The 20,373-nt window shown below is 29.7% G+C and overlaps 1 protein-coding gene across 1 annotated transcript; it reads left to right on the top strand.

The window, feature by feature from the left end:
- The first annotated feature begins 16,940 nt into the window (after window positions 1-16,940).
- Window positions 16,941-18,833, top strand: LOC150038604 (GATA transcription factor 18-like). The gene is made up of 2 exons (XM_090307774.1): window positions 16,941-17,483; window positions 18,407-18,833. The coding sequence occupies exons 1-2, from the start codon at window positions 17,058-17,060 to the stop codon at window positions 18,719-18,721; spliced, it is 741 nt and encodes a 246-aa protein (XP_090163900.1). The 5' UTR covers window positions 16,941-17,057; the 3' UTR covers window positions 18,722-18,833.
- Window positions 18,834-20,373: the final 1,540 nt, after the last annotated feature.

Genomic DNA, 20,373 nt, shown 5'->3' with positions numbered 1-20,373 from the left:
ATGTATCTACATGAATGACTTTTTGGATCACATCGTTTGTATCAGTATACAAAAGGAGTTGCATCCTATAGTGTTTCCAAGATAAGGTACCCAACCCTTAACCATATACATATAGATCATCTTAGCTATATACTTACAACTTGATCCTCTTTTATGTCTTCACATAAAGTTTAAGTATTCGTATTATAGTAATGGGTTTATTTATTGGATTTATAAATAAATGCAGTTCAATAATACTTTTATTGAATGAAGTCTCAATAATACCTTTATTGTGAATAGAATATATTTAATGTTTACAAACTATGAGGTTTAGGACATTCCCAACACTTGTGTTTAAGAATAGTTAGTTTAAGGATTGGGTAGATGCGAGAGGATAAATATTTGTGCTATTTGTTTTATGGTCATTTAAGAGTTATTGTTTTCATTGAGTTTTATCATTGAAACTAGTTGAATTTCTTTAATTGTCTTTACTCTAAGTGCATAATTTGGAGTCAATTCATGAGGAAAGAAGACTATAGTTTTGAGTTGAGGTTGGATGTTTGGCACAAAAAACGTGCATGTATTACGATAAAACTCCTTTGAAACTTTATTTCTATCTTATACATATTGATACGTACTTTTTTATACTAAAACAATGTCTTAATTATGAAATTGTTTTATTTGAATGAAATTTAGCCTCAGCTTGACATTTACTTTAATGTGTAACGGATTGTTTTGATTGTACTTGTGAGGTTAAGATTTGGATTTTGATAAGATTTTCAAATATTAGAATTGCAAATTTAATTTTAAAAAATACATACCAACTATCGACGACAATCTACTTATTTTTCGACAAAATTCGTCAGAGGGAGATCATTCTCTGACGGTTTGGAGCGTTGGGAAATACCAATATCCTTGTAGTGATATGTGATATTGTTTACAATTTTATAGAAGACATCTAAAAAAATATTGTTAAATTCATTTACCATAGTTGTTAATCGACTCACTTATACTTTCTAATTTTTACATATTAGTCATCGGAAGAAAAGAAAAAAATAGTTTAAGTATATAAATAAGACATTTGAGATAAATTAACTCTATTAATTAGATTAAACTTGGAAATTTCTTGAACTAATAATCACCCTATAGAGGGTTTATTTATTTATTTTTTTTTTGAGGTGGAACAATTAGGTGTGTTAGAGTGTTTATGTCTGTGTTAAAACACTGACAAACCCTTTTCAAAACCAACACCATAATAGAATAATAGACCACTACTGAATAAAGTTTCTCTTCATATCTTCCAACAACTATCCCCACTTTTCTTTTCCATATTCTTCTTCTTCTTCTTCTTATTCCAATCAAACACCTTTCCTTTTTTAATTCTCTTTTCTTATTTTTTTTTTCCACTCAGTCAAACCAACAAAAACAAATCCCCAATCCACCAATACCCTCTCCCTTGAAGAAGCTAAAGTGAGAGAAAAGAAGATCATAAAACAGCCACCCTAGACTGAGATAGAGACAGATATTCCATAAAGTTTCTGATTTTATATATACTATGTTTTAAAGTTATTTCAAATCTCTCATTATTACCTACCTATATATATACACATATAAAGAGATTTCTCAAGTTGAAGAGAAAGCTGATTTTGGTCTCTTCTAACAGATTCACTTCATTCTTACACTTTTTTTTAATTCAAATGATGGTAGGGTCGAGATCAAACTATTAAATTTTGAGTGGTAATCGATTCACTATTTTATTTTACAATTTTTTGGAAATTATAAAAATTGAAATTTTTTTTTTTTTTTTTTAAACACAATTAAAAGTTTAGTATGTTATTAGATGAAAAATAAAATTTGAGAAATTCATTAAATATTTTTAGAATTTCAAAGATCAAATAAATACGTATTTCAAAGTTTAGAAACTAATTAGTATTTGAATATTTTGATATTGAGAAAAAAGAGACTTCCATATATTACCTAAACCTTTCCTTTTTCTCTCTTTTATTTTTATTCAAACGGCCAATTCTCCCTCTGTCCACCTGGAGAAAAAATCTCTTTGACAACAACTTTCAAAGTTGTCCATCTAAATAGATTAGTGAGTAGTATTAACTCTAATTATTTTAATTTATACATTTATTAAATACAAATTTAAAATACTTAAAATCTCTTTTAATAACTATTTTTATTTTTTATTTTGGAAAATTGTGTTCATTTCTTCTCAAATTCTTTTAAAAAAAGAAACCTAAAATTAAAACATGTACTTATATGCTTAGTTTTCAAAAACTAAAAAAAATAAAATAGTTATAAAAAAATAGAGTCTAAAATGTTATCAGAAGACTTGGATGCTGAAGAAGCTTTTCTTTTTAAAAAAACGTCAAAATAGATATATTAAATTAAAAACCAAAACTTGATATTTAAAGAACTTAAAACACCATTTTTTTTAAAAAAATCAAGAAAACGTATAATTAGATGATATAAAATTGTTTTATTTATTATAAATATTATAAATAGGTATTAGATGTTCGTGCTTAGTGTCCAATATCAAATGTTATTTTTCCATTATCATATATGTTATCCATGTGTCATTCAACCACTTATATGCACAGTGTCCAAAGTGTACCATATCCTACTTGACATTTTGTCTATAAATGGTTGTATTTGGTGGATCTTGAAATAACACACATTGATGAGAAATCCATTTCAAAATTTCACTCAATTTTTCATATTATCCGATTTTCATAATTTTAATTATTTCATATTATAGTTGTTCCAAAGACCTTCAGTGAAATTTCCAATCGAGATTAAAGGTCTTTAATGTTGGTTGCAACCGACATTAAAGCCTCTATTTTTTTTTTTAATTATTAACCGATATTGAAGCCCAAATCTGTCCCTTTTTTTTTAAAATTTCGTTGTCGAATCCATTTTTTTGGTCAAAAAGTATAACATGACACATCATCATTGAACATTGTGGCTATGACATATTATTCATGTATGGATTGTAAATCTATTACATTTAATCCATAAATTCTGCTATAAAATTATAATTTAAAAGGTTGTACAATAATTTAGGCCTTGAAAACACAAATTACAAGTAATACAAACATTATGATTTTACAAATATTATGAGATTACTGTCTCTCTCCACTTGGTAAGTATGGATCCCTTCATAATTCATCTTGAACCAACCCCCTAGCTTCAGCAGTGTCTGGTTATAGGCATCTTTGTTCGACCACTGTTGTTCAAAGGATCACAAACAAAAAAGGTTTAAGACAAAGGATTGAAAGTGAAAATGTGATAAGAATTCATATTCAACTAACCGTACTTATTAGGAATGTGCATAAATGGTACATTCAAGGCAAAATTCTTGTAGTGAATGTGTTGGATCTAAAGTTCCCCAAGAAAAAGCATAAAGAAGTTGCGATACCAAATATTTACTCCTTTGTTGCATCTGCAAAACAAGAAAACTCAATAGTTGAATAAATGAGAGAAACTTCTTTTTCAAGATCTTGAAGAAGAGAAGCTTGGTTACCTAGATATGAGATACAAAGACAATGGAAAATTTTCAAGAACACATAAATCAATAAGCAAATTAGCTCACAATATACTTCAAACCTCAAAAGTTGTCACAAAGACTACCATAGTGTATGAATAACCCACAAACTACCATAGTGTGACTTACAAACTCGAGTATCTTGAAAATCAAATCTAAACTACAAACTCGAGCATCTTGAATTTCTATTGTACTGAATTATTGGGAACTATGATAAGTGTCCTAACAAGAAATCAATCTTTGTAATATTTCAAGCCAATGATATATATATAGAATTTTTTTCCTTTTCAGTTCTCCTTCCATGGAAAGTTTTCTATAAAATCTCTAGTAAAATCGATAAATTTGAAAATAAAAGATACATTTGAAAGCATAAGAAAATAAGGAAAGTAAACAAAACAATATGAACTATTTTTTAATGTATTTTCTTGCATAATTCGATTTTTCCCCCTTTGTTAGACTTAACATTGCCACTCAAAGAAACATGCTAGAGGTTCATTTGACATAATTTTCCACAGAAACTGAAGATCATGCTATATAAATTCAGGGAATTTGTAATACCATGGAAAATATTTACATTCAAGGTTACTTTTTATTTTTTCAAGTTCAGCCACTGATTTTCACCACATGGTTACACGTAAGAGTATTTCCATGAACTAGGATGCCTTTCTATTTCAGTTTCTCAATGTTGAGGCAAAAATCATTAAAACTTCTGACAAGAGATGGCTTCAAGATTGTATAGAAGCTTCACCAAGAGACAATCCATATTTTTTTTTTACCAAGAATTAAGAGAAAAATACAATGCAATCTACTTGAACCTGGTGGTGCGTAGACATGGGTTGGCGGCAGTTGGACAAGAACGGACCTGGTGGTGCCCACGGCAGAGACACGCGAACGACGAAGGAGACGTGGGCGATTGGGTGCGGCGGCGCACAGTAGATCTAGGCGACTGATGAAACGTGGGCGACTGATGAGACGTGGAGCAAATCTGAGCCAAGAACGGACTTGGTGGCGCCCAGCAGATCCGGGCGACTGATGAGACGCGAAGCAGATCTGCGCCAAGAACGGACCTGGTGGCGTGTAGCAGATCCGGGCGATTGATGAGACGCAGGCGATTGGGTGCAGCAACGTGGGTTGCATGAAAAGAGACGGCGTGTGTTGAGTAGGAACGGCGAGCAGCGGTAGTCGATGATGGGGAAAATAGGGTTTAGAAAAAGGATATATAGGGAACTCTAGGAATGAAAGGAAAAAGAAAATTTGGGGGGAGGGGGGTGGGGGGGAATGAGTTTGTTTTTTTTAAAAAAAAAAAGAAAAGAAAAGAAAAGTGGATCTTTAATGTCGGTTTTAAACCAATATTAAAGGTATACCTACAATGTCGGTTTAAAATCGACATTAAAGATCCGCTTTTTTAAAAAAATAAAACTAACATTATACATCCGGTTTCACTTTTTTCAACCGACATTAAAGCCCAAAATTCTTGTAGTGACATATCGTGTATGTTATTAATCTCCCACTAAAGTGTTCTAATAACTTTATCATATACAAGTTATTAAACTCCACCTTGAAGTGTTCTATTTAATTGGGTAACTTAGGTTCTTTTCGGTTAATAAAAACAACCCTAAGTCTATGTGGTTTATCCAAGTATAACGTTTATAATTGGATTTTAACCTACGATGTCTAGGTGATAAACCGTTTTATTACCTCAAACTTCTCACGTATGCTCATAAAACTAGTTAACAACACTCAATAATTCGGCCATAATCCCCAGGTAGGAGGTGTTCTATAGACCGTTAACTTAAGTACCCCCTAGCCTTAGACAGGATTATATACCGATTGAGTTTTTAACCCAAGTTTTACAAGTTTTTAACTATTAAAACGAGTAGTTAACCTACGTGAGCATGCCGCTGTTCTTTGTTATGAATTTTAAATATCTAACCCAATTTTATAACAACTTACAAAATTTTAGACATGCTAAACATCCACAACATACATCAAAGGCATTTAATATTTAATATAACAATTATATTAAATACAAGAAACCCTAACATGCATACTAAATATTATAACATATTATAACATACTTTCAATGCATGTAACATGCTTTCTATGGTGGAATTTTAAATCTATATAGCATACTATATGCACATACGAGATTTATTTAATTATAACATACATCAAATGCATAAATAATTAAACACAAACTGATATGGTTTTAGTTTTGGCAAAAATAAGCAAGCAAAAGCCTAGTTATTACAAACAACTTCAAAACTGCTTCTAAACCGCTCTAACCGCTCCAAACCAAACCCAAACAGCTTGAACTAGACCCGAATCGTCTGAACTGGACCAACAAAATCTGAACCAAACTAACCAAAAATCTTTTGAGGCTGAACCCAATCGGACTTCAAGAGAATTGGTCGAACCGGCTGCTTTTGCTCTATGCTCAATATCTCGCTAAGGCTCATCGTTTAGTGTTGACGACCATCGTCTTAGGCAATCATTTAGTGTTGGCCTGATTGTGTAATGCTATCGTATAGCGCCTAACTAAGCTACATGATCGTGTAGTATCTTCCATCTATCATTTATCGCATAATGCCATCGTCTAGTGTCGGACAATGCTACACGATCGTGTAATGTCTAACACTATCGTGCAGCACAATCGTCTAGCGCGGACAAATACTACATGATCGCTTTGTGCCATTCTTGACCGTTTAGCATGCGGACAAAGGTAAACGATCGTGTAGTGCTATCGCATAGCACCTCAATGCATCGCTTAGCTGCCGCGCAAAGCTACACGATCGTGTAGTGCCATCGCATAGCAGTTCAACGCATCGTTTAGCTCCCACAGGTACACAATCGTCTAGCGCATAATACTTTTAACGCTCAATGCCCGTAGCTGCACAATCGTCTAGCTTTTCTTCACATCGTCTAGTGCCCGAAGCTAAACGATCGTCTAGCACTGAACCTCAACGACAATATTTGAGCAGAGGCTGACAAACTGGAATCTATAACTCGGCCTTCTTCACTTGTTTCTTCAATTACAACTTAATTTCAACTGTAATGACTCCAAATAAATTACAGACTCTTGAGAACACATATAAGCTCATCAAACAAAAGCCAATTATAAATTTAACCGAGAAATCAAAGAGAAATTAAAAGCCAAAACTCATGAAAAAACACCCACTATGCCAAAATTAAACCGAATTGAATGCTTATATGATGTTCTGGTACCAATTGTAAGATTGTATTAGCAACAACAGAAGCAACAAGGATCATTAAGCACTCTAATTCATTAATTTTGGCAAAATATAAAGCATGCTCTTGCAGAAACAAGTGGGTTATATAAAGCATGCTCTTGCAGAAACAAGTGGGTTTCAAGACATACCTTTGTAGAACTTCTTCAAAGCTTGATTTCCAGCTGCAAACTTCTCCAAATCTTGTTGTAGACTACCTCAAGATCTTCCCCACTATTCTCTTGGAGTTCTAGATTGAGTTGTGGGACTCAAAATAAGTTAGAATGAAGAGAATTTTGAAAAAAGCTCACAGCAGCAACCCAGTTGAAGAACACCTTCTTCACCATAAATTTTCAGCAAAATATCTATTGATTGCATGCTTCAAATTCACTCTAGTCTTCTCAATATATTGCAGACTATCATGCAATGAAGATGGCTGCATGAGATGCAACTAATGTTTGGAGTAATTGAAGTCTAAAGAAATGGGTCTTGTGTGAGCAACTTGAAAGGTGATGATGGAATAAACCAAAATTCCATTTATATGTTTTTCCATCTTTTTCAACTTTTCCAAATTGATTTCAAAAATCAATTTCATTAATAAAATTGAAAAAATTATTAATTTTATAAAATTAATTTCATAAATTATTTTTTCTAATAAAATTAATAAATAATTATTTAAACAATTTAAATAATTCTAATTAATTTAATATCAAATATTAAATTAATTTTACACAAATCCATTTTCATATATTTAAATCATATTTAAATATTAATTCTTCTATTTTGTTTAATTCTTAAAACTAAACATGTAATTATATCTCATATATTACTAATTCCTTTAATTCTAATTTGAACGTTTCAAATTAACTTATCACGTTATTCTAAAACTAATCCATTTACGAGCTAGTAGGGGAACCTCGTGAACCTACAGATCATGGGCTTCAACGATCCGAGATTAATCGACTAAACTCATTAGACCGAATTAACCCCCGTCTGTTAACTAATGGGTCACTCCACTAAAGCCCATAGTTGCATTTCCCTCACGGTAGATATATTATGTCCACATGATTTAACCATGATTAGTAAGTCGACCCTTCACAGGTTGTTCGTAATAACGGCTGGGTCAAATGTTTGTTTTACTCTCGAGATTACATCTTGTTCTTCAAGTTCCTATGGATCCTCTAATGAACAACTGGTTTGTGATCTAGTCACTAAACCAAAACTCTCTTAACCTAATGAGAGGGTGGGGCCCCTTGTTCAAGACCTGGATTCAGTACTTGAGAGAACAACATTTCTCCTATGGATCCTCTAATGAACAACCTTTCTAAGTGAAATAGTCAGTCTTATATAATAAACAATGTTATAAAGTAAGAGTGACTTATTTCTTGGTCCGATCTTATGCAAACTCATTGCATAGGACGCCCCAACTCCTCATGTCATAACATGTACGAATTAGGATCACTTCGTTTGTAGCACTTTACAACTCTTTGTAATAACTACAGAGTAGGTCACATCCAATAGTGTTACTAGAATAAGGCACCCGACCTTATTCATATACTATAGATCATTTTGACTATTTACTCGAACCTGATCTATTTTTATGTCTCCACATAAAGTTCAAGTACACATGTAATAGTCATGGGTCTTAGTTTATTTTATTTAGACTTTTATGTATACAATTTATAAAATCAATAATTAGTTTATTGACTTATAGAAAATGTTTATCTTTTTACAAATTGCGAGTTTTAGGATATAAAACCCAACAGTTAGTGATCTCCTTCGGGATTTTACCAGAGGTTTGTGTTTCCTTCGAGAATTCTCAAAGGTTTGTGTTTCCTTTGGGATTCACAGAGGTTGTGATTTTCTTCAAGATTTCACCAGAGGTTTGTGGGTACATCTCACCTACAGTAAGGCGGGTTCAATTATCCATTAGTTGACCATCCATGATTCGTAGAGGTTTTTACATGTCTCCCTAGAAAGTTGCATTTATTGGACCTAAATGCATAGCCTGACCCCGGTAGTGGGTTACTTACTGAGTATTTTATACTCATTCTTTATTATGTTATATTTTTAGGTAGGATAAAGACATGTCCGCGAACGACAGAAGGAAATCGTGGTCGTGCCATTGGGACCAGAGAGATGCTTTCGGTCATGTTTTTGTGTTTTGATGTTTTAAATTATAGTCTTTATGTTTAAACTTAGAGTTCCATTATTTGAAATTTGTATTTATAAAACTTCATGAAATTTATTTTTATTTCAGGGGGACCCCGACCAAAGATTTTCAGTTATTTAGATTTTACAAAAGCTATTTATTTAATAAAATTCTTTTGATTTTAGTTAAAATTTATGAGAGAGTCGTTTTGAGATTTTTGCACACATGTAGTAACGACCTAGTATAAGTCCTAGAAAGTCGGGTTGTTACACTCATGATCTCAAAGAAAATGATGATATCACTTCACCACATCCTAATTGCCACTTTGCTTATAAATAGTGATATTTTGTGGATCTTGAAATAACACACATTGGTGAAAAATCCACTTCAAAATTTCAGTCAATTTTTCATATTATCAAATTTTCATAATTTTATTTTATATTTTAATATATTTATATATTATTATATTATATTTTCTTTATATCCGTATTTTTAGTTGTGCTCAATTTCACAACATTGTTGTTGTTATTATTATTATTATTTTTTTTTTTGTTAGGTAGAGAGAGAAGGAAGAGGGAGAGAGACAGACATTCCAGTTGTATGTTGATGCTTTTGAGGAAGGAAAGTTATAGTTTGACATAAATATTTGTGTAAGTTGTCGTCGTTTAATTAATCAATATTGTTTTTTCTTTTTTTCCTTCTTTTTTGGGGACTTAGAAGAAGAACTTATTACACAAATTGCATGCATGCATGCAAATTCTAAATTAAAAAAATCCCCACCAGGTCCCACACATTCTCTCCCACGTGGCACCCTCCACTCTCGGATAAGATCTCCCTATATTACTGCATTGGAAAAAGTATGATTTATTCAAACCAACTATTTTATTTTTTATTTTTTTTTACAAAAAACCCCAAATGGGTCCCACCGAATCCAACGACCTACATAACATCATCATTATGATCATACGCCGATAGAGAACAAAATAAATTTTAAGTTTAAATACTATTTTCAAGACAAATTTTAAAAAATTCTTACATTTCATGTTTTCATATCATATTTGATAGTAAATAACCTTTTAAAATGGATTTTGACAATATATTTATAAATTCATTAATTATAGTTACTCCAATATAAAGTATTACTAATTAATTTATAAACTTGTTTTAATTTATATAATTATTATTTTGCAAATATATAATATATTAAATATTTTAATTTAACAAAACTAATTAAGTTTATAACATAAAATACTATATTTTTGAATATTTTTATCCTTTTTCGTATAATTTCGTATTTTAAATTTCATATTCAAAATTTGAATACCAAAATATAAGGACGTTTTAAGAATTTGCGTTGTTCGGATCACATAATTTAAAAATTATTTTTGAGAATAGAACTCATATTACCTATCAAATACATATTCGTTGAAATAAGAATTTGAAAGAATAGGAATGAAAGTTAAAAAAGTAGAAAAATTAAAATCAATAGAACCAAAATCAAAATAATGTTAAAAAAAAAAAAGTTGGCTAGATAGATATAGATGTGTAGGGTATTTATAAGCAAAATCTCAGAGTTTGATGAGAAATGTCTTAAAAACAGCACAAAATCCGATTTTTTTTTTTTTTTTTTTTTGGCTTATTGAGAACACAGCCACAAAAAAATTCACAATTTACAAAATACTCTCACGTGGAATGAGGCAGTAGCAAGCAACTAGCAATGCAATCGAGAATTACGAGAACCAAAAAAAGATAATTAATATATATATATATATATATATATATATATATATATATATGTTTGCATGTGGTGTGTGGATCAAAACAAAAATCACTATTTTGGTTCTTGCGTCCTAGTTTTTTTTCCTTTTTTTTAAACGGTTATTTTGCTTCCTACTTTTAAAACTCAATATAAATAGCTAAATTTAAAAACTTTAGTAAATAAAGCGTCAGATTGAAGTAAATAAGATTAGAAATTTAAAAAAAAGACTAAAATGAAAATACAGAAACCAAAACATATATATGTCTTCAAAGTATACATATAGATTATAATAGACAAAAATTAATAATATAAAAAATCAAAATATACGTTTAAATGTAAACTAAAATTTAAAAAGAGAGAGAAGAACATCACAATTAGATTAATATATTATTTTAATTGTTGTGGTGTGAATTCCATTCTAATTTAATTAATATATTTTCAATTAGTGTTCAATTTAGTCGTTCAAAGTTTATTTATCCATTGAAATTAGTCATATAAGAAATCACACTAGCTATATGGATGTGTTTTTGTTTTTGAAAAAAATACTAAAAACTAATTTTAAATATAGATGTTTAAAAAAATAATAAACATTGAGACAAAATATAAAAATAATAATAATAATAATAATAATAATAATGTAGTAGAGAGAGAAAAAAAGGAGAAGAGAGAGAAAGAAGGCATCTTTTGGAAAGCGGTGGTCGTCGAAGTCTGTCTCATTCACCAATCTCCAGACGATCCGATTCTCTCTTATGGGTCGGAGCTTTTGTTTTATTTATTTTTCTCATGAAATTAAATCATCCATGTGGGGTCACTTCAAATTTTTTTAATTTTTTTTTTTTAATTAGTGTATTTGTATATCTTTGTTGACTCAGAATGTAGTTGGGAAAATAGCAAACAATATATTTTTATGGTAGCTTAGGTATGAAGTTGAAGTATTGTGTGTAATGTCTTTAATTTTGTTTGTTTTTCTTTGGTTGTCTAAAGTTTAAATATGAATGGAAATCTCCTGTAGTTTGTCATGCACAGTGTCACATACACCCAATCATCCAATTTTATTCCTATTCAGCCTTTTTCTTATTCTGCCTTCTCATCATTATACCCAACAATTTTGGGTCTCTCACCTTAGTTTTTGGCTTCTCCTCATCCTTCATCTCTTCCTTTCACTTCCTTTATCTTACTCTCCCTCCACTATTTTTTTTTAATGATAGTTATCTCTATTACTACCAGATATTTTAGATGAAACTAAAAGTAAAGCAAAGTCTCAAACGTCATATCTAAAATAGATAATATCATATAATTATAAAGATATGTGGAGAATCGTTGTATCTAACCATCTTTTCTATAAAAAAAAATGTTAAAATTTTTAGTTAATTATTTTTTTTTTGTTCGTTTTAACAATACAATATGTATATTCCAAAAAACATCTCTCAAAATGGATAACAAACCAAAGAAGACTCATAAGTGGAAGTTACTTGAATGGAACAAAAGAAAAAAAGTTAGATTTATTAGAGTAAATGCAATAAACTATCTCCAAAAACTGAAAAAACCACCTAAGTATTTTTTAATTGTTCTTAACTTTTAAACTTGTGTATATTTAGTTCACATACTTAATGACTATGTCTATTAAATTTCCAATGATGTGTTTAAATAGTATGAATCTATTATTAACTTCATCGATGTGAGAAAAAAAAAGAAAAACTAACACACAATTGAGGTGTTTACCAAATCATAATGAAAATTATTATAATCATAATGATATTTTATTGATGGATCAATTATAATGAGTATGAATTGCAAATGTAATTAAATTGTTTTTTATCACGTTTACTTAGAATTATGAATTTGATCAAATGTACTATTATCGTTATCGTTATCTTTGAGGATCAAAACCGTAATGGTAAACTGTAAGATGTCAAAATTCAAAATTTTTTCTCTAAAACAGTAGCAGTAATGATATCCACAACCATAACCATACGACGTAATTTCCTGATGCAATTGGATTGAACACTCTCCGTTTGTCAATTAATATACTTTTTTTAATTACAGATTTGGAAGTGGACACTAAATGTTTATACAAACATAGAATACAAGTAAACGATACTAAATGTATTGAAATGAGGTCTACTTTTCTTATTCCTATCGATTTATTATGTCTTCACTGAAATAAACGTAACTTGAATGAAATGTAAGACGAAAGAAGTGAATGGAGAGTTACGAATTCATAGCCCTATAATTTTTTTTAACTAAATAAAAAGAAAAATAAATTTAATTTTTTTTAAAAAAAAAAAAAAAGTGAGGGGGAAGCAAATTGAAAGTTGTGATGAGTGAGTGGGATAATGTCATCGAAGATAGTCCAAAAGTAGTAGTAGTAGGTTAGAGAGTAATATATAAATTTGTGTAACTGAGATATAATTAAAATGGAAAACCCTCCATTTGCATGTGGATGCAAAAACCATGAATGGTTCAATTGTTTGAATCCCTCTTTTATTTGGTATATAAACAAACAAAGTAGATAATTAAATAATTTGTTTTCAAATATATATCTACTATAAACAACGATAAATTATTGTCTATATCTATCTGTATCATGATAGACACAGATAGTAGTCTATCACTATCTATCGTAGTTATCACAGATAAATTGTGATATTTTACTATTAATTGTAAATAATTTCAGTAGTTTAATATCAATTTATTTCTTTAAATTTTGGAGATTGTATTAATTTAAACCTTAAACTTTGGGAGTTATATTAATATAAACCCTAAATCTTTATAAGTGTATCAATTCATTATGTTTTATTTAGATATAATTATGAAAGTTCAGGATTAAATGGATATAATTATTAGTTTAAAGTTTAAATTGATACAACTGAAAAGATGGAAACTATGAAGCACAGATACTTCATGTGAGGTAAAGAATCCATATCAGACACGTATCGGATACCGATACTTCCCAGATATATATCTGACATGCGATTTGATGTATCTATTTCTACGCATACCTTTTTTAAAAGAAAAAAACAAGCAATCCATCTAATATTTCCTAATTTAAAACTAGACAACCTATTTAAAAAGCTCACTACTCGAGTCTAAAATTAAAAGGAAAAATAAAATAAATAAAAGACCAAATCCTATAATCATCTAATATTTATCTTCACATTTGAGTCCCCATAAAGTTCATAAAAATATAAACCATTTGGATATCTTCAACAATTCAATGAAGAAGTTCTTCGTTTATCTTCATATTTCTCCTTTTAATCTTCTTTTTCTTTGTAATATGAGTCACTTTTCTATTGTATTTTATTAACTACTGTACTTCAATATTTTAGATATTGCTATTTTTGTATTTTATTTTAATGTCTGTATTCTATTTTGTGTTATTGTTATTAACTTGTATGCTAAATTTATCTATATTCTAGATTTTTTTAAGAAAGAAAATGTATTTTCAACATATCAGTATCCTCGTTTTTTAAAAATATATATTAAAAAAATATAAAAAATGACGTATCTTAATTTTTTAGAAATTGATGAATTGTCATATCTAATCATATTTATATTATGTAACTGTATCTGTATCGGTAGAAAATGATATCAGTGGTTAAATTTAAATTGAGTAAAAAAAATGGGAGAGAGAAGTAGGGAATGGGATGCGGACAGAGTAGAGGGGTTTTTGGAGGGTCTAATATTTAGGCCTCGTGATCGGAGAAGGCAGATCCATGGAAGACTGTTCCCCTTAGTCACGTGGACTCCTTTGACTAACACAATTACCAATATCTCCCCCCCTCCCCTCACAACTACTTTTTTTTTTTGGTCCTTTCTTTCGATGATATAACAAAAATTCAACCAAACATTTTTACTTTCAATTTTACCTTTCCTATTTTTAAATACCTAACTTTAATTTAATATTCTTTTTATACCTCCTAATTTTAGTCTTTGTTATTAGCTTATCCTTGATTTTCTTTTAAGAAAAGTAGTTTATGATAATATCATCTTTATGAATTTTATTAAAAATATAATTTTGAAAATTTTGAAGTACATGGATTAAAATGTAAGGAAACTTAAACTTGCAACTTTTTAATCCTTAAACTTTGAAGTTTATGTTTATTTTCCTAAATTTTCAAAATGGTTTGTAGATTCTTACACTTTCAATTTTTTGTTCAATCGGTCATGAATTTTAGTTTTTATATCCAGTAGATCTTTGACAAATTCATATTTTTATAAAACTTAATTGATTTATTAGATATACATTTGAGTTTATATGTAATGGAATCTTAAACTTTTGATTATATTCTTAATAATATCATGGGTGATTCAGCCAACTGATAATACATATGGAGTGAGAGATCGAAACTCAAACTTACTAGTTCATATCGATCAAGAGCTATGATCACGTAAAAAAAACATATCATTGGTTGATTGATGAGTTAAAAGTCTTGTTTGATGGATGTTTTTAACTTGATAGTGTTAATAATAAACAATTGAAGAAAAACGTCTCATAAGAATATAGCCATTGAATAATGAGTATCTTACGTTCATATTAATACTAATCACTATAGAGAAAAAGTCATACATGAAAAGAAAATACATCATAAATTATAAAAAAAATGCTCAATCATAACTATATATATATATATATATTTTTTAAAAAAATATTTAAATTCTCATGTAAATTCAAAAAATAAAAATAAATTTAAGAAATGAATATAGTATTGAAAAAATATATATAAATATATAATTACTAGCTAGAATTAGGCTATGAATAGTAATATAGATTATAAAATAAATACTAGCTACTTTAGAAAATTAAGATATAAATACCAGCTACTTTAGAAAATTAAGATATAAATACCAGCTACTTTAGAAAATTAAGAATATTATGAAAACAATTATTCAATGTTGAATAATATAGTTGTCTCATTAATAATCGTTGTACGTGAATTCTAAAATTTGCACAACCACCTAATAATTATTATATTACAACTTGGGGCACTTTTATAGTTTATTTTGTTCATGCATCTAATGGCGATGCAAAATTATTAGTCAAATTATGTTGACCTCCTCGACTAATTTATTAGTATAGAAGCAAGACACATTAAAAGAGAGTATTCTCAAATATAAGAAATAAGTGCGATAGTGAATAATTTAAAAGTTGATAGAGAGAGATTATAATAGCAATCACAGCAACATGTCAAATTTGGTATTTGATTAATTAAGTTTGGGAGATTGATTAATCAAATCAGAAGATTATTGAGGAAAAATTATAACCCACTTCTATAATTTATGTGTGGTCTAGTTCTTTTAAGATTGTTTCCTAACTAACATATATCTTCCTCCTTAATACATTTGTGTCATATTGCTTTAGCTTACCAAAACCTATCCCTTCTTCACATCTATTCTAAGTTATGATTATATATAAATCTTATATTTTATAATAGCGGAAAATGTTGGAATGATATTTTTGTGACAATTGTTTGAAAAAAAAATGTGTATATAACATCTTGGTTTGTTTTTAAATAAATAAAAATGAGTCAACTCTTTTACAAATATAGCAAAATATTACTATTTATCAGTGATAGATTGCGATAAACATCGTATCAAGATAAATGTCTATCGCGATCTATCATTGATGGACAGTGATATATTGTTATACTTAAAAATATTTTCACTAGTTTTACTATTTAAAACAATATGATAGTTTACAATGTATTTGAATTAAGGACAAAATAATAATAATAAGATGAAGAATACTATTTTTCCATTTGCATGCTTTTATATTGTTTCATTTTGGTTATTGTACTTGTAATGATCTAATTTTAATCTATGTACTTTTTATAAATCTTAAAATAAATCGCTACAATTAGATTTAGCGAAATATAGAGAATAATTATAAAATTTATTGGAGGTACAAATATCAGAATAGAATACAATTTTCAAATATAGAAGGCAAGATATATGATATTTTAAGATTAAATTACGAATTTGATACATGTAATTTGATAAAATTTTAATAAATAATCATCAAAATTATTTATGAGAATTTATCAATATCGTATATTAAATTATAAAATAAAATTTTATTTTTTGTAAGGTAGAGTTTAAATTTGTAATTTAATCCATAGGAGAGCTAATAATAAGGAAGAGATGAGATGATATATTATACCCTACCAAAGCATTACGATCACTGACTCACTGACTCGATGACTGAGTTGCGGTCTCTGACTCAGTTTTCTCTCTCTAGAACATGCAAACTGAAGGTGGGAACCATCTCTTCTCTCTCCTCTCTACTTTTTAAATTTATATATTTCCCAAATCACTCTCTGTTTTTTCTCCAACCCTTTCTCTTCTATTTCCCCCTTCACCCCATTTTATTCCTACCACAAATATCAAATCATGATGCACCACTACGGCGGCGGAGGCGGCGGCGCCTCTTCTTTTTCCGTCTTCTTATCTGTCCCCAACCACGGCGCCGCCGACATGTATTCTTCTTCTACCAATTACGCCTCTTCCTCCTCCTCTCCTTCTTCTGTTGATTGTACGCTCTCTCTCGGTACTCCCTCCACGCGCTCATCGGAATTCGACGCCGACAAACGCGCCGCCGCCCGCAATCACCACCGCCGCTCCGCTGGTTCTTATGTCTCTAACTTCTGTTGGGATTTGTTGCATCCTAAGCATAAGACTTCTGGCCGTGCTGCTGCTCCTCCTAATAATTTAACCGCCGCCGTGACTTCCGGCGCCGATCCGCTTCTTGCTCGGCGTTGTGCTAACTGCGATACCACTTCCACTCCGCTCTGGCGAAATGGGCCTAGAGGGCCTAAGGTAAATCACGTGTTCTTAAAAACCTCCATTTTTTTTCCAAATAGATTTAAACCTATTAAATAAAAATGAGATTTTATTTTAAAAAGTAACCAATAATGTAGGTAAATTATAGAGTATTTACTTTAAATGATAACAATGTTGAAATATTTTCAAATATATAAACATCTACCTATCAATGTGTTATGTATACATAAATTGATGGTGAAATTTCTTCATTTTTTCAATCATTCTGAAGTGATTTTAGAGTAACTTAAAATAAAATTTGCCATATTTAACCCCACTCGAAAACATATTTTAAATCTGTTTTTCCTTTTTTTAATAAAAAATGATATTTATTAAAATTTCTTTTAAATTAATATAACTGTCTATGTGATAGAGTGAGATAGATAGCGATAAAACTATTATATAAATTGATATGTAGTCTAATCACAAATAAATCGAGATATTTTATTATTAATTATAAATAATTTTAACAGTTTATCATTTGAAATAATTTTTTATAATCAAACGTGATAATATCAATATTGCATTGACCAACATTAAAGCGATTTTGAAACTTTTTTTTTTTTGGTTAAATATACTTGTATTGGTTAACAGTTAACGCATTATAATCAGACATTTGAATGTGAATGAGATTTATGATCAATGTGATATCTTTTTTTCTTCCTTTTTGGAAAAAAAGGAAAACATTATATTTTTTTTGAATTTTTAACTCTTTAACTTTTCATTCCGAATATAAAAATTGAACAAATTGAAATAGAGAAAGTTCAGAAATATTTTTTAAATGAATTCGATTAATAACGCGGAATATCAATTTTCTTCAGGAAAAAAGGGGGTTGAAGTTGATTTTTTCAAATTAAACAACGAGGTATATTTTAATTTAAATAACACATTATTTGTTTGTGTATGACTTTGGAGTACAGTCGCTATGCAATGCGTGTGGGATTCGTTTCAAGAAGGAAGAACGGAGGGCGGCGGCAGCGACGGTGAACAGCACGGCGGCAGAATCAAACCACCACCATCACCTTCACCACCACCCAATAATGTTCAACGGAAACTATACAAATTCAAGTACGTGGGTCCCACAGCAGTCACCAACGATGAGTCAGAAACATCCCTGCCTGTCGGCGGCCATAGGAAATGACGAACCGGAAAATGGGATTTCGTTCCTGTCTTGGCGTCTTAACGTTGCTAATACCGATCACCGGCCCACTCTCGTCCATGATTTCACAAGATGAGCCGACCCAAAAAAAAAAAAAAAAAGTACAAATTAGAAAATTAGAAAAAAAAAAAAATCAATGGAGCAGATTTTATATTTATTTCTATATATATATATTTTTAAATTTTACAGTACGAATTTCGACTGCGAAGGTTAAAAAGCTGAATCCTTTTTCTCTATCGTTGGATGGGATAGAGTTGAATTAATGTGAGAATGAGGTAACTAATTATATTATATTATAAAGTCTAGTCTAGCTACGTTATTTTAGTTTGATAATAAAATGGGGAAAATAAATGAAAGATTTGTGTAAAAGTAAAAGTATAGGGGAAATGGTAAATTGATGTGAAAGTGGTAAAAATGAAAAGGGTGGGAATAGGAATTATGGGACAGTGAAGTGTGAGTTTTAGATTGAGATTTTTCAGTGGTACGATCTGACGATGATGCGATGCCCTTTGATTTCTTTCCATTGGGACACCCGCCGCCTATTTTTTTAATTTTGTTTTTTAATGTTGTTCTTTAGGCATCATGGTTTTATTTCGAAATTCCAACTTTTATGGAAATATCCACTTCAAATTCCCACAACTCCCACCTATTATTTAATTCTTTTTATTCCTCAGCTCTCACTTGTGATCATGGGAATTATTTGTTTAGATCGCACTGGTATATAAAAGAATCTGTTGCAATATGGGTAAAATAAAAATTACGGAAAGATGTAAGGGCAAAAAGGGGAGAGGAAGATTCTCCTCTCATATTCCTTATATAATGTTATATTTGGAATACCATCAACAAACAAGACAAATGTTGTCCTCATTCAAAGCAAAGGACAAGCACTCGGGAAGCTCTAAAGCCCAAACACTCTCACTGCCTTTCACAGTAACTCTCTCCAGCCTAGCGCCAACCTGAGCGAGGCCGAGTGCAAGCACATTACTAGAACGATTACAAAAAGAAAAAACAATCCGTCCAAAGCTCTGAGCTAAATAAAAAACATCATCATCCTCTTTTATTTGCCTAGTATGACATATATTGATCCTCTTATGTTCACATTACACATGATGCGTAATGTGAATGTATAGGAGAAGTGGATAGACCCTAAAAATTTCAAAATAAAATATCCTATTAAACTTCTTATACCTTGTTGCTGTTGTTTTATACTTCTTATTATTGTTTGACAATGAATTATAATCATTTTAGCCTACTCTTTGTTATGCTTTCTTGACTTCTTTTTTATGTTTATCAATTCTTTGATGGATGCATGTCACACCAACATTTAATCAATATAAACAACTTTATAATTAATAAATGAAACATTTAAATGTTTAGGAATTTAAATTTTTAATTTAACCTCAACTTTCTATATTTTTTAAACTTTAAATAAATACAAAGTTGACGTTTTTTGAACTTGAAACAAACACTTTTAAGACAAAACCAAATTTATAGCAATGAAATAAGGTTTTGGATAGATTATAATAAGAATACAAATTCAAATACTTTGGACCATTATTTTATGGTAATTAGTATTAGCTAGGTCTTCATGTAGTAGGCATCTAAATAATAACTATATTTATTTTATTGGGATGTAGAATATCAAAAAATGCTAAGAGAGGCATCTTATAACTTTTAATAAATAATATAGTATTTTTCAATGCATATTTCTTTGTATATGAATTAAAA

Source organism: Benincasa hispida, chromosome 1, assembly GCF_027475165.1.
Source record: "Benincasa hispida cultivar pf3 chromosome 1, pf3_genome.v1.1, whole genome shotgun sequence".
NCBI lineage: Eukaryota > Viridiplantae > Streptophyta > Magnoliopsida > Cucurbitales > Cucurbitaceae > Benincasa > Benincasa hispida.
Note: the sequence above shows the minus strand (reverse complement) of the source record. Positions and strands in the feature narration are given on the sequence as shown.